Source organism: Chamaea fasciata, unplaced genomic scaffold, assembly GCF_029207755.1.
Source record: "Chamaea fasciata isolate MVZ Bird 193981 ecotype frontalis unplaced genomic scaffold, bChaFas1.0.hap1 SCAF_5, whole genome shotgun sequence".
Taxonomy (NCBI): Eukaryota; Metazoa; Chordata; class Aves; order Passeriformes; family Sylviidae; genus Chamaea; species Chamaea fasciata.
The window spans coordinates 45,005,194-45,025,300 of record NW_027094090.1 but is presented as its reverse complement, the minus strand read 5'-3'; the positions used below and the strand labels follow the sequence as shown (position 1 = coordinate 45,025,300).

The window sequence follows — 20,107 nt, the reverse complement described above, 5'->3', positions numbered from 1 at the left end:
CAACTTTAGACAACAGCTGGTTTGAATGGATCTGTGTATTAAACAAAGTGAAATACAGACTCACAGGGTAAATCCTCTGGAAATCACTTCGGTCTCTTGAATGAGTCGTAGAGCTTTCCTGACGAGGTTAGTAAATGCTCGGCTATTGGCCACTGTTTCTTCCAGCTGGACACAGTATTTTCGCAGGGACATTTGCAGCTTGGCCGTCCTCCAGGTGCCCCACACCCTAAAGGCTGCATAGAGGAGCAGCACGGGTCCGCATAGCAGCCATGAGGATTCCTTCCACCACGAAGGGAACATAAGCAGCGCACTTACAAAGGCAAGGAACAGCGAGACATCCCTGCAAACAGACACAAAACCACCAGCCACACATTACTGAGAGCAAACAAGTGGGAAAATTACCAAGTTTTCAGTTACAGTTGAGATTGCAACATCTTATTGTGGGGCTTTTATGTAGGTCCTGAAGGGAGCTGCAAACACTGACAACTCCTTGAGACAGGTTTAGATGAATATGTACGTGATATTACTTGGCTGGTACACTCTAAAGAAACCTTCCTTCAGCTTTTTTACAGCATGAGTAGGAGAGTAATGTACCACTTTGAAAGGTCAGTTTCTCTTACGCATACGACTTTAACAAAATAGAAAAGGAAATTAAAAAAAAGAAAAAACCTGACAACTCAGCATTTTAAGCCAGGGTGTGCAGGAACTGTAGTATCTGTACTTCCAGGTTCAAGAGTACAGTAGGGAAGGGCATGTTTCTTTTGGTAGCAAATCCCTCAATTAGTGCCAGCTGTATTTTTTCTACAGTCTGACTCATTTAACTTGGACATCAATGCACCACTAGTTTCTAACTCAATTTTATAAAGATGGCTTGCATAATCACATTAAATAATTTGGCGCCTTTTGAAAATCCTTGAAAAATAGAGTTCCTAGTATCTCAGTTATTTCTCAAAGACATTTAAAAAGCTTATGAAGTTGTTACTTTCCTCTACAAAAATTCAACATAAATAAGTAACTGCTAGAAAATACACTGCATTTCATATATATTATTACTTGATTTTGTAAAATAATCACAATCTTCAGAGAGATTGATGGGATACCAGCTTCAAGGTGCATTACAACTATACTTTTCCAGAATGTTTTCAATGAAAAACATTTTTTTCCTTCACCCCTTAAAGCTGTGTATCCTGCATTTAGGTTTGGAAGCATTCACATGGAATATTTTTCCATTTCTAAAATAAGGCACAATCTCTGAGTTTCTATTTCCTGGACAGTTTTGTGGTCAAATTTCAACCAGCTTTACAAGTGTTAACTCTTTAGGGCTACTGGCCACTGAGAGGTTTCAGTGAAGGTCCATTAAAATATTCCAAATATATAACTAGCTCTAAAAGGGACAGGTACACAGTCTCTAACTTCCTTGGCACATTAAAAAATAAAGTCCCACAAATAAAATAAATCAAATCATAACAATGAAAAACTAGAAGGGATTTAACAGCCCACTTTGTTCATTTTAAGCTTCTGGTTGGTTAACCCAGATCATCATGGACAAACCAAAGATGAAAATGGAGACTCCACAACCCATTCCATGCCTATTCCATCTCCTAAGTATCCTTAGAGTTCAAAAGATTTCCCCTAAGTCCCAATTTGAATCACTGGCAAATTAATTGCATTATTCCTCTTCATATCCTTCCCTTTTCTGAACTGAAGAAATGATGACTGATCACCACCTTCTACATATCATAACACTATACCATCCCAGAGATATGCAGATCCTTTCCTGGAGTAGTACTGCATATCCAATTATTCCCCACTTGGTGTTTATGGACTTGACTTTTCCTTCCCAAGTGTAGCATTAAACCTGTGTCTTTAATGAATTTTCTATCATTTTCAAGGCATTTCTCCAAGCTACTGTTGAACTCTGGTCTATGAAAACACAAACGTAACATCATCTGGAAGGTGAAAAACATTCACAAATTTTGTAAGTGTACTTTATCAGCTGAAAGTTAAAGAAACTGAATAATGCCAGGATCAGAAAAATCTGGTTCAAAAGTTCTCTTGTTTAACAGCATCAATAATGACATAACTTAAACAGTTGAGGTGTGACTCTATAATAGTTTAAGTGTATATATGAGAAAATTGCACTGGCCCATATTATGTGATTTTTTTTTTCCACTGATTACCGCATTTGAAGAAAGACGCTGTCAGAACAACCACTGGCATTGTTGTTTTTTAAACACAGGTGTTAGCTGTTCAGATACTGCTGCAGTCAGCTCCTTCAGTATTCTTCACTAAATTCCACAAGACTGCTGACTTCAACGTATCTTATTGAAATATTCTGTATTCTTCTGATATTCTGTGTTTGAAAATTGATTGCACATCCCACATCACCTCCCCCCACCCACAACATATTTTATAAAGACCACACCAAAATAAACACTTTTCAATACAATCTTCACAATCATGTCTCATTATCAAAATTACCTCTATATAGCTTCAGAAATTAATGAATTAATCAACTATGCTAGTTCTTCCTCATAGAATATATTAGTTAGGGAGTATTCATTCAGGTTCATGTAGTCACCTCAGATCAAAATTCACTCTTTCAATAAAATGCCCAACGAAAAAAAAACATGCTTATACAAAAATCTGGGGACCAGTAGAATAAAGACCCAAGGACATGAGAAAAAATACAGCTACTTCAGTGATGCATTTTATATCAAGAATGCACAATATATTCTTTGCTTGTTTCTGAGTGACTATAATGGTAGATATCCTCAATACAGTACCAAATATTAGGAGTTGCTAGGGAGCGTAGCGTTGGAAGCTGTCTGTTTTCCTGTTGCTTACACTGCCCTGCAGACAGGATGCTGGGGTCAAGGAATTCAATCAGTTCCACATCCTCCTGCAGCAGAACTTCCTGTTGCAGGATGGTACGGAGCGTGTCAAATCGAAATCCAACATCCTTACCACATACAAACGGGCAGGAGAAAAAACAGGCATTAGTAAAGAATATGCAAATTCTTAAAATTTAGTTAGCAGAACAAGGAAAACACCCCCACGCTCTACACTTTTCTGACAACAATCTGTTCCCAGAGCACAGGAATGTTTCAGATATATCACAAGTAGCTACTTCTTTTATATTAAACTTGTTGAACTTTAAAAGCTCACACACTACCTAAGAGTTCAGGCTGGCAGGATGCATCACACTGACTTTGTGATCTGACCCAGACAGTAACAATAACTGGAAACAGGCCACAGAGTATGCCAATATATTTGCATAAGAATAAGAAAGGTACTGAATTATATAAGATCATTAAAAAACCAGAAAATACATCATTTATATCATTAATAAACAAACAAAACTTAGAGAGAGATTGCTAATTAGTCAACAAAAAGTCACTTGCGGACACTTAATGACAGTAGGATCAGTGCACTGGATTGAAGCCCCAAGCCAAGGCAGTGGAGTACCCTCCTGCAGGATTCTATACGTTTCCCAAGGGAACTCAATCCAAACATCAAACAGCATGGGGCTCCAAAGACCTCATACCTGCTAAACCTCAGGCAAACTTTAGGGTGTTACTTAGTTGAGAATTTGATGCCATAAGCATTTGCTACTTTTTCTCCAACTAGAGCTCTTCAAGACAAATATGCAGTTCATGAAGACAAATACAACCATCAGAGAAGGCCCCTGAAATTTTCATTTGCATACTGCACCAAACCATAATTACTTCAAGTTAAGAATGTCATGACAAAACCCAACAAACACTGAACATGTGCATCCCTGCATCTAGCTAATTACAGGAGAGAAAAGAGAATATTTCTGAAAAGCCCCTAATAGAAGCTTTTAACACAAGTGTGACATTTCACAGTACAAAATCTGTTTCATTCTGTCAGTGACAGAATGAGATTCTTTATGAAACCATAAGATAGTTAGTTTAGAAATTTCATTCCATGCACAGATGTCACCTCAGATAACTTTCATTCTACTTTTAACGGAAAACATTTGTTTCAGGACTGTGTGCAAGAGGAAACTCTGCCCTCCTCCAATGCATCATGTGTCACTTCAGTACTCTACTATAGTATGCAGCAGGACAAACATGTTTTCCATGTTCTTCAGTTATGCCACCATCTCAAGAAAGTAAGGCTAAAAATTGCTGTTAAGATAATACCCTCAATTCATAGGGGAAGAGGGAGGAAGAAAAAAGTCAATCGAAGATCACTAATGAGAGATTTTCAGAGGAAATTTTGTCTTCCTGAGATAAAGGAGAATTGAGATACAGCAGAACTCTGTGGGAAATGGAAAGTTCTAACTTCTCATGTTGTTCAACATTTTCTTTTGAAGCTCCATTTGAAGACATCATCTCTACATCATAGCAGAAAAAATAAATCAAAATTCTAGATTCTGGAGCGGTCTGACTAAGGCGACAATTGCAAGCCACACGAGGAGCGTGAAGGAGCTGGGTACAAGTTAGGGCAGATCTGAGACAAGCCCAGACTGGAAAGGGGTGCTGCAGAGAAAGAGCAAACAAAGTTTGCTTTGCCTTTCCCAAAAGCAGAAGCCCTGGAGAGGGCAGTGTTGAAACAAAGAGGGCAGGATGTGTTCCGGGCCAGTACAGCTGCACTGTGACGGTGCTGTGCGTGAGCTAACAAGCTGAAACGGAGGGTGAAGCAATACTCAGCTGAAGCTCCAGAACCTTCTGTCTTAGGTGGTCTCTACAAGGCACTAGGTTACCACGTGTGGACTTTCTCAGTCAGCATCCCCCACTGCCTTCCACTAAAAGGGTACCTACACTGCAATTAAATTCATTTCAGCTTTCAAGAATTTCTTTAATTTCTCACATATTTTATTATCTTCCACATTTCGAACATCTTCAACCTGGCTACTGATACTGCTCCTGTCCTTTTGAGTCCACTTTGGCACAGTAACTGAAAACCAGAATTAGTACTATCTAAAGAATAAGTAATACTCTTAGAGCCAAAACCAACAATACAGACCAAAGATGTTGTTCAGAGGATGAGACACAGAGGAGAGGAAGAGCTGTGGATTAGGAAAGGAAATGGAAAAATAAAAGAAGTGATCACTTACCAGTCGGTGAAGTATGTCATTGTTCTTCTTATATTGTGGAAAAGGAAACCAGCTTCTAAAAAATTCAACTAGTTTTGACAGGATGCCTTGCTGAAAGGAACAGAAATTACTCCAATTAAAAATACAAAACAAACAAAAAAAACACCCCCAAAATTAAATAAATAACAGCAGACAAAGCCTTTATTTCTGCATTTGATTTTCTTGTTAACTCAGACCCAAGTACCTGTAAGGAAGTTTCACTTACTGTGTCTGGCCTAACTTCAGAGTACACTAAGAGAACATCTGCTTCCCGTCAGTTTGCTTGTGAACAAGACAATAAAATAAAACCTTCAGTAACCCCACCTATTTGGAGCATAACAGATTGTTATGTTGTTCTGTTAAAAATAACTCCAGCTAAGATTAGATTGATCTCAAGCTGGCAGCCACTGTATTGATATGAAATACTTTCTGTCTCCTGGGGGATAAAAACCCAAAGGTTAAATGATGAACAGGCTTTAGAAAAGTGAAAAACCAGAAGAGGGACAACCTCTCCTCAGCAGCCCACTGCAGCTTGAGCACAAGACTCCAGAAGAGCTGTGAACAGAGACAGGGAGAGTGATGGTAAGAAGAGGAAATACCCCAGAAACTCCCTGTCCACACCACTGTGTGTGCTGCCAGGTACTTTGTCTCTATGCTGCTTCCCACACAACCTAAATGCAGACTTTTGTCTGAGCAGTAAACATAACTTCAGACACCACTAATAGAGGGACCCCCTCTCAATCATCACACATTCTACTCTTATATCCTCCTAAAACAAGATGCATGACAGATTATAACTGAATAGATGCATGGTTTTGCTTGTCTGCAGCCATTCTATGAACAAAAAAAGAGCAGTTTTTGACACAGCATTCTGTCTACTTTCCTCAGACTGAACTAACAGGAAGTATTTTTCAAAATATTTACTTATATATATTTCATGAATTCTGAGGCCCTGTCTCAATCTTCAGACTGCTGACATGTAACAATCAAATAAAATGTATGCCAGAAAAAAAAATAATTGTGAAGTGTTTACATTTTGTGGCATACTATTTCAAAATAATAAAGCAAAAACCCCATACAGATTGTAATAGCTCAATGTATAAAAGGTGACAGCACCTGTTTCTCCCTCTTGTTTGGGTGGTTTTTTGGTTTTTATTCCCCTCTTATTTGTTTTTTCTTGGTTTTCTCCCAGCTACAAGGTGGGAAACAGAAAAACAAAACCAAGCAACAGGGGCTCAGAGTTTTGTAGTTAACCTGTGACCAGGCTGACAGCCTTCTGAAAGGCAGTGCCACCAGGCTGGTGCAGGAAGCCAGGGCAGAACAGCCTTAACATCAGGAACTCTCACCCTAAAGCCCTTACACTTCCACAATTTTTGAAATAACTTATTTTGGTGCTCAGTTAAATAATCTAACTGAAGCTTTTCTTTACAAATGTCTCATCTTTCTGTGTACAGTTAGATTTTGAGATCTATGCCACAAGGAAGTGTTTTTAGGTCAGTGAAGAGGTAAACCAGTAACAGGGATCTCATAATGATAGCTCTTCCCGAAACGCTGACATCATTGTGGTTTGTTAGGAGGAGCTATTCACACTTAAGACTATGGAATAAATCCAAGTGATTGTATTTTGATGTTGCTCAAGGGCAGTGACATAAGTCAGAAGAATGTCACTAACTGCAGCACTAGATTATCCTTCAAGTTTCTTGTGGAGTGGTGCAAAATGAAATAAAAGTTTCTAATTAGAATTTGTAGAAAATTGAAATTAAATGAACAAAGGTCTTGCTCTGCATTTGAATTTCTGACAGGTATTTCACTGAACAGTACTTTTCCCTGTACCTTGAAAGCAGGGTACAGAAAGAGTCATCCATTTAATTTAAGAATATGCCTCTTGAATCCTATCATTTTCAACTGCTTAGCCTTTGTAAGTCTTTGGATTTTTATAAAGAACATTTAAAGCTATACCAAGGATAGTTTTAAAGTGCTATCAGCTTACTAAACTAGACTGTGGAGTTACTGAAAAAAAAAAAAAAACCTCTAGTGTGCCACATAAGCAATCTTTTCGTTTATTCTCCATGGTTTAGTTTAAAAATAAAGATCTGAGCTTGCATAAACACTCAACAGGCAAGTCAATGCTTGAAAATACAAAACAAGACAACCCACTGTCTTGGGCTGAGACCCAACAGAGTACAGCAACACACTGAATTATTCACATCCTTGGAATAGTGTCTCTCAGTTTGCATTCCCATTGGGAGTGTTATTGACAAGTAAAACTACTTTCACCAACACACAAGTCAGGTCACGGTGCCAATGCTTCTGGAGTATTCTTGCAGCTTTAGAACAGCACTCAATAAGACTCTCTGTAAACTAAATAACAAAGATGCATAACTCCTAAAAATTGCATACATTAAAAATATTAGCATAATACATGCACATTTTAGGTAAATTAATTTGAATCTAGAAACGAATTCTAAGGTCTACTTCTCTTTTGTAGAGGAATTCTTCAGAAGATAATGCTACACATTGAATACCTTACATTAAGTGGGTGGGAGCCCTAGGCAAAGGCAAAGGACTGGTCCCTCTGCCATCAGGGCACCTGCACAGCTACTGAGAGCTAGCCCCAACGCAATCTTCAGAAGCTGCCTCCAGCACCACCTCTGTTCTAATGACAAAATATCATCATATCTAAGGTGGGACAAGATGTGACAGTATAATCAATTTAAAAGTTCAGATATGCACAGCAGTCTAGGAAAATGGCTGAGAAAGGAAAGATGTAAATGGGAAGTAATAAATTCGATCAAGCAGAATTACCCAAATGGGATTTAATTCCAGAAAACAAGTCTAGGAGCTCTGGCTAGCAGTGTTTTTGAGTATCAAGTGATCATGAGACCAGGACTTCAGATGTAACTTTCTCCACATATTGGCACAGCCAAGAACACGGCAACTGCAATTTCTATGCTAAATCACATCTCCATAATCCCTCAGATGGGAGCTTAGCATTTCATCAGTCCCCAGAACACAACCTTTACAGCTTTTTAACTCAATGTTCATTAAGACCATATTCCAATTAAAAAAAAAAAACAAACAACAACAACAAAAAAAAACCAAACCAAAAAAACAAAACAAAAACAAAAAAAACCCCAACCAAACCAAACCAAACCAAAACAGCCAAAAAACCACCACCAAAAGCACACATCCTGAGAAGTATTTAAAATATGCTTCAAATTCAACTGCTGCCTCTGCCTTTCCTTACACCTGAATCACACGCTCTGCTTGGCAGGACAGCTAGACACAACAGAAATATTGGTATCAGTCACTAGGAACCTCTTTTTCTTCCCAGATTTGTTTTTTCAGTCCCTGAAGATCCCAAAGTAGACCTTTGCCATGCCAAATTTTTGCTGTGTGTCACTTGCTTTCAGCTGCACAGGGTTGCCACTTGACGGAACACGAGAGGAGGAAACAATCTCAACTCAAAGAGAAAGCAATACTCCGGCTTTTACATTTTTATTTTAATAAAGTGTTCAAGGCATTTGGAAAGTTGATTTTCAGAACAGAAGGAAAGTGATATACATATACTGGGAATCACTCAGTATGGAACAGCATCTGCTCCCTGTAATCATAGTTACACCAAGCCTCAAGGAAGATCATTTTATATTAGGACTGTGGGGAGGTACATATTTAGAAGTCAGAAACCATTTATTTTCCAGACATTTTATCATTTCAGTAGACTAGGCCAGTGAAGGCCAAAAGAAGGGAAATGGTAACAGTCTCATGTAAAACTGAGGAAATGACTGGATAGGAATGCAAATTATTTGTCTGTATGTCATAAAAAGTTGCAACAAAGCTTCAGATCCTCCTAAATCCAGTCTACTTTTCTACATGTGTGGCCAGCTGCCTCTCCCCTTATTTTCTTTCCTATTGAGACACCCTACCAAAATGGGACACAGAAATCAAATGACAAAAACAGACTTTCTGATATCAGATTACAAAAGAAAACTATTAACTCTTCCAACTGGTACTGGAATTGCAGCAGGAAGAACCTATGACCATTTATCACTAAAAATTACACACAGGTTTCTTCCTCATTTCCACTATGTATCCTTGTCTAGACAGAGATGAGACAATGTGAACATCACCTAGTGTTTGTAAGAAATGGACAGCCTGATTTCACACACCCACTCCCTTCAAGTTGCAAGGCAAACCATGAAGAATTACTTCTGTGTCTGACACAATACTAGAGGAATTGCTGCCAACACAATAAAATGAAGTGTAAAATGCTTGAGGGGAAGGGAGGGGAGAAAAACAAAATACCTGAGGTTTTTAAAAGTGGTATATCTTAATACTTTTGAGGTTCTTAACCCCACAGCACTCTTGTATAAAATTCAGTGGAAATTATATACACAAACACAACATCATACTGATTTTCTGACTGCCACAAAAGTAACTATGCAAAATAATGTAGTGACAGTCCGTGCATTACTTCATAGTAACCAAGAGTATCAACCAATGAAATGTCATCCTATTTTTTAATTTATGAAATGAACAAATGCTAACATTTAATAAATAAATACTTAATCAAAATCTTCCTACACTAAGTCAGAATAGGTATCTTCAGTATAAACATACCACAAAACAACCAGTAGCTTTAAAGAGAAAACATATTTTCAGCTGGATTCTTGAGGGTTATGGTGAGTGCTAGCTGACAATTCTGAAAAGCAAAAGAGGTAGACCTAATATTTCCATGAATACTTTTAAAGATAGCTCAAAATAAAGAAAATTGTGAGATAAATTCTGATTTAAATCCTGCCTTGCTTTGTGACCAGTGATAGAAGCAATCATTATTAGAAATGCAATAGCTATCCACACCAACTCTGTCATTCAGATTGGTTACTGTGTTTCTACTTCCCAGAAATCCTCTTTCTTAATATGTTTTGTCACAGACAAAGCTATACTTAGCAACTGAATGCTTGGGGAGGGCTGGAAACTATAAATATTCTGTTCTAGAAAATTACAGGTTTTATTCCCAGAACGTCATGCTAAGCTAAAATAATAAGATCCACTATACAAGATAATTTTCAACACTCAAAAATTTATTTATCAAAGCTTCTTGCTTCCCTTGCTTACATAAGTGCAAAGAAACACTCCAAACTATACTGATTAACCAGGACTTCAAGATACCATGACGGGCTGAGAGGTTCATTGCCTGGGGGTTTTTGCCTTTTTTTTTTTTTTTTCAATACAGAAAGCGATTTCTCTCTGTTCTGATTTCTCCTATTTGTGAAGCAATGCAGTTTTCTTGTGAGAAGATAAATACTCAGCAACAGGAGAGTGCTCACCTTCTGGGCAGCACGCACACTCTGCTCCCTTTGGCTTTCCGCTGCTGCACATTGCTCTGCCTTCTGTGACACTGAGGAACATACTTCAAAATCTGTGTGTCCCAGATCCTGCAGATATTGGTACAGTGGGGAATTCTGAAAAGGGAGTTATAAAAAGAAAAAGGAGGAAAAAAACCAATGTTAAAAATCATTTCGTGTTTCCCACAAAACACCACTGTGAATTCAGCAACCACACAACCAGCAATGAATGGATTGAGAAATGGGAAAAATAAATTAGAAAAAGGCTTCCACTCTCTCCAAAGATGGTATCAGTATTCTGGCTTTAAAAAAAAAATCCTACAGCACACAAACAAAAAACCCCCTCAACTTTATAAAATTACTCCAAAACGAATTATTTGCAAACAGTCCTTAATGAAATAGAAAAGGTATGGAATTCTGATCACCAGAGAACAGTGATATTTAGAGTGATTAGATATTTATCTATATAGATGTGTGAAATTTCTTCTTGTCATCTGCACCAGGTATCTAGATTTATTTAACTCTTATTTTTCAGTTTACAACTACATATATGCCAGTATCTAGGACATGTTTGATGAAAACAATACCTAGGATAACTCCAGTTCTACTCAGGACATGCAAAGAGACTTCATTTTTAAGAGAAACTCTCAGGAATCTGTCTGATACAACCTAGTTAGACAGGGATTAATTGTGACCTCTGAAAAATTTTATTTACTATAGTATGCAAACTCTAGCCAACTGCATAGAAAAAACACCAACATCTTAATTTCACATGCTATCAACCAAAACACTGTATATAAAAAGTAAAAACTTTACAGTAAATGATGCACAGTTGAGGAGGTCTGCAGAAATAACCACCAACAGAACACCTACCACTGTTATCATTAACTTGCTGGTGCAAGTGCTTGTGAAGGGACCCACCTAACTCTATGTACCAGCACAGCTGAATCTCAAATGACTGCCTGCCACTAAATAAAACCTGGAAGCCAGCATTCATACCAGCTGAACAAATTAACTTGTTACCTTTAGGAATTTTGTTAACCCTATCACCAAAGTGCTATTTTAATCCCTCTTATCTATTTAAAGCATGCAAAATCATACTTGTGTTTACTCTGTTTCAGTTACTCACAACAGATTCAGCATCCAGTCATTACCTGAAACTTAAATATTCCTACTAACTCACAGGTATAGACAATCACACTCACCCACAATGACAATGATTGTGCAAAACACTAGGATAGGTTAATGACTCATTTCCTTGTGAGAATACACAGAGTGTGATGACACAATCCTGTCTTTTTTCCAAGTACCCTTCTTCCATGGTTGAGTACTTTTTCAAAATGCATCCAACTCTAATTAAACTGTGCTGTTTCTCTCTAAGTAGAACATGCTATTTTACCAGAATTCCTTAATTAAAATGGAAGAGAAAATGTAATAGACTAGAATACTTGTTCTGTTTAAGACACTGTTAAATTCACCCAATAACTTCAGGACAAAAATGAGAACATGCACAGAGATGCATAACCTTGTCTTCTTAAAATGGCTCTCATACAGAGCCAGGCTGTGCGCTGCCAACACACCTGGAACAACCTGAACACCTCCACACAAGGACTTTTAGAGTAGCATGGAATTTTCCCCGTTTAGATGAAGACACAGACAAAGCAGTGGGTGAACAGAGAATGTTTTCTTCAAAGATCATAGTTTTAAGGCTCACTGCAGGCAGAACTTCAAGGAAATCATATCTAGGCTCTTGGCAAACCTGACCATCATCTTGACCATACTTGCCACGAGCAAGGCAGCCATCATACGACACATGACTATTCTTGTACTTAATTGGCAGTCACCAACATACAGACAGCTGGAAAATTAATCCAAAGACACTAAGGAGTTTTTCTACTATTACCTCAGGGTGCACCTTTCTTTGCAGTCCATGATGAGATAATTTTTTAAAAGCTGATCAAGAAAACTCGTCTATTGCTGTTTAGATTAGTTCCATTTCCTCACAAAAACGGGTGAAGGAAGGCAGAATGAGAAGTAGACACAAAGAGAGACTACCCACTGGAAAGTGAATTATCTAAAATCCTGAAAGCTATCACTAGGAAGTGAAATATGGCAGAGATGTAAGAATGCCCAATTCTTCCCTTTTACTGGTTACCTAGTTACGTCACAACCTTCCATCTAACTGCAATTAGTAGATTTTTCTGCTCTACAGAAACAGTAAAAAATACACCATGTCTCCAAATGTTAATGAAATTTCAGCCCCTAACGAGGAAGAATAATTTTATTTGTTCTTGTAACAAAGGTAGAATATGGGCACCTTACTAGTCACCCTTCCAACTAACTCTCAGAAGGCTTTTACATGGTCTCGTAATGGGTAAATTTACACTTTTTTGTCCCTGTTCAGAACTGGAAATCAGTTTTCTGACTGTTAGCTTAGGAAACGAAAATTAATTAAAATTTCATGTGACTGTCATTCCTTTAATTAGATAATGGGTTCTCTCTTTCAGTTTCTCAGAAAGTACTCAGGCTACAAAATCTTCCTCTAACAGATTTCTTTGGCTCCCCATGCTTTGACTATCCCATTCTTCCTAAAATATTATTAGCAGAACTTACTTGCATATTGGAAAAATCTTGTATTTTTATAAACTTCAATGACCAAGAAGTATGCTGTGACTAAAATTCCTTATGTAAGCAAAACCACCATTGTTCCCCTTTCTGAATCAATTAGAAGCATGCAAGATGTGCGTAAAGAAAGCAATGAATAAAAATTGGGTTGAGGCCTTTCTGAAATTAGATTATTACGAATCTTAACAAACTACTCTCAAAAATCTTCCATTAAGAGTCAGGTCTCTTGTGTAGCACAGGCAGCTTCACATTTTGCTTAGAAAAATCTGAAGATTGATCTCCTATTAGAAATACCACAGATGGCGTACATACATTAGTCTATGCAAACATAAACCCACACTATTTATTTATTTATTGTATTTCATTTCCTGGGCCTAATAAGCCTGTCACTTGCAAAGCTGTGTGGTCTGTATAACTCATGGTTGCCTATAATCAAAAGAGGAAAAAATGGGGGATGTCTCCACCAATCTATAGATAAAATGTCCCATGACACGTAAGCAATGTCAAGAAAATCCATTAAAGCAATTTTTAAAAGTTGAAGGGTAGATTTTATGTGTGGACATTCATACAGAATTTCCAATATTATCAAGGAATCAGAAAATTATTAATTATGCAACTACACAATTGCAATGTGATACCATTAAGATATCCTGTTTCGTATACTGTGTTTCAGTGCAAGAGACAGAAGTACTACACTTAACGCTTACAAAGCATGTTTCATCCTCACAAAGCTCTAAAAGCAATAATTAAATCTCATAATGTATCTCCTGTATCACAAATTATAGCTCTGAGTTTTTAGCTTAGATCCTTACCCAGACCTCTCACCCCTAAAAGCCTTCTTTCCCATAAAAAAGATCGCAGACATGCACATATTCTTGAACATGCACTTCTAACTGTGAGAAAAGTTCCTTGGTTACAACTCCTGCTGTTGTTCATCAGCACTGCTAGGCTCGGCTGTTTTCCCCTGCAAATATGATAATATTTTAAAAATATGCTTATTTGTTGGGGAAAAGAGAAGGTCTCTGCCTTGTTTCCTCCCATTTTTTTTTGCCTACAATTCATACATTCCTTATGACAACAGTCCAACATTAAAAAGGGAAAAAAAAGCACAACAGCATTTCTGCATGTGATATAAATGCTACACTTCTATTTCAAGAAATTCAGGATACACCAGAAAGTTTATCCTTGCAAGCAGTAATAGGTGGTAAAAAAAAAAAAAAAAAAAGACTTGTGAAAAAGCTTTTATATTAGAATGTGAGGTAAAGGGACAGCGAGTTTGTTTCAGTGGATGGCTCAAAGAGGGAATTTTAAATACAAAAATCTCATCTTCCTGTTAATGCAGCATATTATTCTAGAGGAATCTATTCCAAGTACTTTTGAATTTTTACTTTCAACCCCTCTCAACTTAGATAATAACTAGAATCATTAATATTACTCCCATTTGACGTTGAGGTTTGTTTGTTTATTTCTAGTTATCTCTGGCAGAATGACATGGTAATGAACAATGTACAAAGTAGAGAGGAAATTTTCAAAAATAAGTAAGGTTATTATTATGTTTCCATCAAACTATCAGTTACTGACAGGAAATATTATCTAAAGTAAGTGTTTCTAAAACAAGGTTTTTCAGCAATATACTGTATTTACTTCTAAAGTTTCCTCCAAGTTGCTAGTGCTTCTTGTAAGTCACTTTCTGAGACACAGGAGACAGGGATTACATTTACGGCCAAGGCATTTTTAAAAATTATATTAATTGTCCAAAATGAGTGCTGGAAATGAAACAGTTCCAGAACAGACAGAAGACTAAAAGCCATTCTTCTTTGGTGTACTTTATACAGATTATATATGAAAAAACTTGTTAACAAGTGAAGCGAGATAGTCAGAAATAGCTGATGTACTGAGCAGGAACATGGCTTTTAAAAGTTTGAAGCATCAGTTTTCTATGGACTCAGCAGAGACCAAAAAAAAAACAAACACGAAACCACATATCTTTTTACTTTTCTAATTCACTATACTAATACTGCAAAGTCATTCAATTCTAACCATATACAGTACAGTATAGGTTTATCTAAACACCTGTTAAGAGAATCAAGAAGGAAAATCCTTTCCTTCTCATTCACAACTCAATGAGCATATTTATTTTAGATCTATACTGCTAAAAATTATTTCACTCACATACATATGTTTAATTACAATTCTTTTTTCATTGCTGAAAATAGTTGAGACTTATTCTAAACCCACGATATTTTTTGGAGGATTAAAGAACAGTCCACTAAATTACTGTGGGTCTTTAACACTTCCCCAATGCTTATTTAATAGAGCACAGACTTGGATTATGAAAAATCATCATCTAAACTGAAGACTAAGCATTGTGTTTGCAATTATAAGACAGTAAAAATAAAAATGAAAAAAAATCGAAATCAAGGCAAACACTGAAAGACAATAAAACACAATATTGCCTACTACTATGTGATGGAAAGGCTGTATTAACAGAGAATTCCCTAGCCTCAGGAAGAGCTTGCTTGAGATACATAAATACTCTGATACTTACATCTATTTATGTTTGCTTTTGATACATAAATACTCTGATACTTACAGCCTCGCAAGCACACATGTCGCACTTTAATATTTGAGGCATTTTGTGCATATCCTGAGAAAAACCTTTGCAAGCAGGTATCAGACTAAGACACTGTTAGCTTTCCTAGCCTTGTTACAATAGCAGCTGAAAATCAAAACCACACCCAATTATTTTTGCTGATGCACCATGAAGTAAATGACTCACCATTTCTCCAATAAAGCTAGGGGCTTCCCTTACCCATGTTCTTTACTATGGTACAATCTGTCACTTTGTAGCTAATGAAACAGATTAACCTTGGAAGTAGTATTTACTGACATTGGACAAAATAAGAGGCTTAAAGATCTCCTCTTAAAATACGAATGTTGTTCAAAGCTGAGGTTTCCAATATATCAAAAACACTGTGGGAGCTTAAGCCACCTCCAAAATACCTACAAATTATGAATTATCAGTTTAAAATTCCAAGAGAGTAAACATTTCTACCAGAATGACAGCAAAGGCTAAGGTATGCTGAACAGGTGGCTAAACTCAGAACAAATTACCAGTATCGAAATCTTCCCCTCTCTCAAAACAGATCTGAAAAAGTTGAGCTAACACTCACAGACAGTGCGATCTTTGTCTCCTGGAAGAGTGTGTTCCATTTTTCTCTTTGGTACTGCTCCCATGCACCTGACAGAATCTCGCCCACCTCCCCGTTTCTTTCTGCTTGTCCCTCCAGGATGATCGGAGATGAGGATGAGAAGTCGTCAGTGTAACTGCACCTGTGTCCCTGCACAGTGGCATTTTCCTCACAGCATCAGCGGATGCAGTTTGAAACTTCCCAGGATCATGCGATTTCTCCTGACTAATGTGGCTTTCTAACTGGGAGGAGGGAGACGAGGATGACAGATTGCTAAAGGCTTTTAAAAAGATGCTGCTTGAAAGAATTATTGCACATTGATCTCATATTCAGCCATTAATAAGACTTTCCAAGCAACAGTATTTAAAAGCCTTGGTCATATTCTCCTGGCTGGTAACCACCTCCTCCTGAGCGCCGACTGACAAAGAGCCAGGCGCTGCTGACAGGGCTAATATTAGACAATGACTTCAAGGCAGCCAAAGAGTCATTTAGATCTCCTATTCTGCTTTCGCCGCCACAGCAGCACAGACCTTGGTTTCTCCAGCACTAGTATCATCTGATTTACAAGGAGGCTCTGAGAACTGCTTTAAAGTCATTAATCTTTTACTGTTCCCAGATATTTTTTGATGCACAATATCTTGGCCAGTGGCAGGACTCGGCATGAGCGGGTGGCATGGGGCTGGGTCAGGGGAGGTTTGGGTTGAATATCAGGAGAGGAGATTTTTCACCTCAGGGGTGGCTGAGTACTGGAGAAGGCTCCTCAGGAGGGTGGCCATGGCATCAGGTCTGTCTGAGTTCAGGAAGCATTTGGAAAACGCTCTCAGGACCATGATGTGATTATTGGGGTGTCCCGCATGGGGCCTGGAGTTGGGCTCGATCACCCGGTTGGGTCCCTTCCAACTCAGTATATTCTCTGATTCCATATGTACCTATTTTGCACGGACTCACGTGTCCTTAAGAGTCTGGGAAGTTTTACAGCCTGTGTGTATTTCTGTATCACTGTATCTCTGACATCAGAATGCTCTTTCCTTTGCATTGTATGGCAGGTGGTTGCACATTACTGCCACCATGGAAAAGCATTGGAAAAAAATAGTGCATACCAAACAAAGCTCTGAAATTCACCGAGAGCTCTGCACTGTTCACCCATTCAAAAGTGGACCTGCAATTGCAGGTGAAAAGCTGACAAGTTCCTTTTGGACAGAAATGAAAAATACCAGAAAAACTGCAAGTAAAAGCCAGCTGACTGTACCTGGAGTTTTGGGTAGGAAGTCACTCATAATGCCGGTTATCAGACTAGACTGATGATACAGCAAGGCTGGTTTGCTTTATACCAGTCATTAACTCACAGATTTACTCCTTCATTTACATTCAAAACTCAATTAATTAAATAATTGCATCTGACTGGTAAAGTAGTGAAATATTTCTGATACATTTTTGAAACCTCTTTAAAACATTAGCTCCAAATAATCAACTTATCTATTACAGATCGTGTCAATTCTCACTCGTAACGACAACACACTGCGCAAACATCCTTACTGAAGAGAAAGGCATACAAGAAACAAAAGGTAGTCACATTATGAAGATTAAAAGAAAACTATACCAAGCAATTCTTTCTATTCCAGTGTGTCAAGGAAGTTGGTTCACGACTTTAAGTTGTAAGAGGAGTACTGCAGTATCAACCCTCTGTAAATGGCTCCAGAGCAACTAATACAGAGGAGGATTAAAAAATAGACCTCAAAATCTACTCTGAATTATCACGCACTTTCTTAGAATTTTTTAGAAGATCTTAAAAATTTCTATTAAAAACAATACAGATTTACACACTATATGGTCCATATAATGCTTTTATCTATCTGTTCTGACATCCAGAAATGCCTGATGAGTTGACTTGGCCTCTGCAACAACCAGACTGTTATTCACATAGTTTGAAGCTTGCAGTTTATTTTATTTTCTCTCTAGTATCACCTGCTCCCAGTCATGTGGTGAAAAGAAGCAAAGTCTGTCCTCCCCGCCAACTCAGCAAACCGCTGAGAAGCAAAATACCTGAAGCAGCCCATCCGTCAGCAGTCCAAGTGCCTGAAGAGCACACTGCAATCCTCAGCAGAGCCACCTCCGCGGGCTGCGTTCGCACGCTCCATTTAACCTGCCATTACCAGTGGGGGCAGCTGAAAGCTGCACTACAGCTTCAGAACACAGATGGTAGTGTTTCTGCAGCCAAGTGGTGAGATGGAACAAGGAAACAATCGGATAGAAAAAATCTAAGATGGATTTTTTTTTTTTCACATTCTTAGCCAAGTGAGTTTATCTAATCAGTCTCCTGAGCCACTGTGCAGCATCACCCACAAATCCAGGGGCCAGCATAATAAAGAGGATGGGAATAACCTGCAAAAGAGGAGTGAAGCCCAAACACTGATTTTGCCAACAGCCCATACTTCAGGCAGGCAAAGCACAGTCCCAAAACCAGCTCATTAGAATGAAAAGTGAACTGTGGCTTTGACAGAGCTGTATATTTATAACTGGCTTTATTTCATGCATATGTAAAAAATAAGAGTACTACTTCTTTAGTATACCCAATATTCAGTGAGAAACATCCTTCTATTGGAGCATTATTGACAGTACTGTTGAAGGTATGTGAATGCTACTTTTCAGCTTCTTTTTCCTAATGTGTGTTTGAGACATTATTTTTTAGAATACAACATTACAAGTCTGATCGCTGACAAAAATCACATTATTTTGCAAGTCCTAAAGTTTTCAGGTTTTTGAATGAAAGTGACTTAAAATTCTGATCCCAACAAGAAGCTTCTGAGGTTAGATTCCCTGGGATTTTCATTTGTTTTTGTTTAATTTTTTAAACACAATTATTTTAGAACAGTTTATTTGGGTGAAAAAAACATTTGGGAAAACACGTGACTGCGTGTTTTGATAAAAGCCCAACCTTTTAAACAAGGTTTACAAAGGTTCAGATAGGATTTGAACATTTAGTGATGCACCAATATTCGAAGAAATACCACATTTTAGACATATTTTACTACTGTAGGCATGTAGAAAAGACATCAGCTAAAGGCTGTTTACTGTGTATCATGCTGGGAAATGGTAGTGCTTCTTGATAGAATCTCTTTCAAATCTTACAGAAATCAGTGGATCAGAACATTATATGCAGGCATCCTCTGTGCCCCTCAGCACCAAGCAGCATCTTGGTTTGATGCCTAAATAAACAGTGAGAGCTGTCTTTCTGAACCTGACGTTGGAACACATTAAGATGTTGCCCAGGACTTCCCTTCTGTGCCACATCCCTGTTAAGCAGACTCCACCATTCCTACCTCCTCCCCACACAAGCCTGACCCAGTGCCATGTAGCTGCCAGCTCTGCTGGGCCCTGGTATTCCTTTCTCTCTGAGGATGGCATGATCCTTGGAAACCACTTCCCCACTCTTTTCAGAACTCAATTCTCACATTAGTTTCTTCCACTACTGCAAGAAGACAAAGAGCACAGAATGTGTGTCTTCAAACTCTGGGAAGGGTAACTCCATTTCTGTACGTATTTTGCTCCAGCAATGGGAAGATCGCTTGAACAAAGGCTGGTTGTGACACGAGAGTAATCTGTTATAGGCTCAAAATCTTTGCTCTGAGTTTGTAGGTTCAGTACAGCTGTGTTCAATATTTTACACAGATACAAACTTCTGAATTTGGACATGAGGTTTTGATGCTCTCTGTGCTCAACCCCAGCTTGCTTTCTTTTAAAATACAGATTAGCATAGATTCTGCAATTTGAGGCAGACAGGTGAACCAAAGAAACCCTCAATTTTGTTAACTTGGTATTATTATCCCACTTGACAAAAG

General features: G+C 38.0%; 1 protein-coding gene across 3 annotated transcripts in view; it reads right to left on the bottom strand.

Annotated features, from left to right (window-relative positions):
- The window catches only part of VEZT (vezatin, adherens junctions transmembrane protein), a 55,665-nt gene that overhangs the window by 30,045 nt on the left and 5,513 nt on the right, over positions 1–20,107 (bottom strand). For all 3 annotated transcript variants that reach the window (XM_066183396.1, XM_066183397.1, XM_066183398.1), the window contains exons 2-5: positions 10,435–10,569; positions 5,087–5,176; positions 2,787–2,962; positions 65–340 (exon numbers count right to left, since the gene is read on the bottom strand). In XM_066183396.1, the coding sequence (XP_066039493.1) occupies positions 65–340; positions 2,787–2,962; positions 5,087–5,176; positions 10,435–10,569 (677 nt within the window). The remainder of the gene's footprint in view (positions 1–64; positions 341–2,786; positions 2,963–5,086; positions 5,177–10,434; positions 10,570–20,107) is intronic.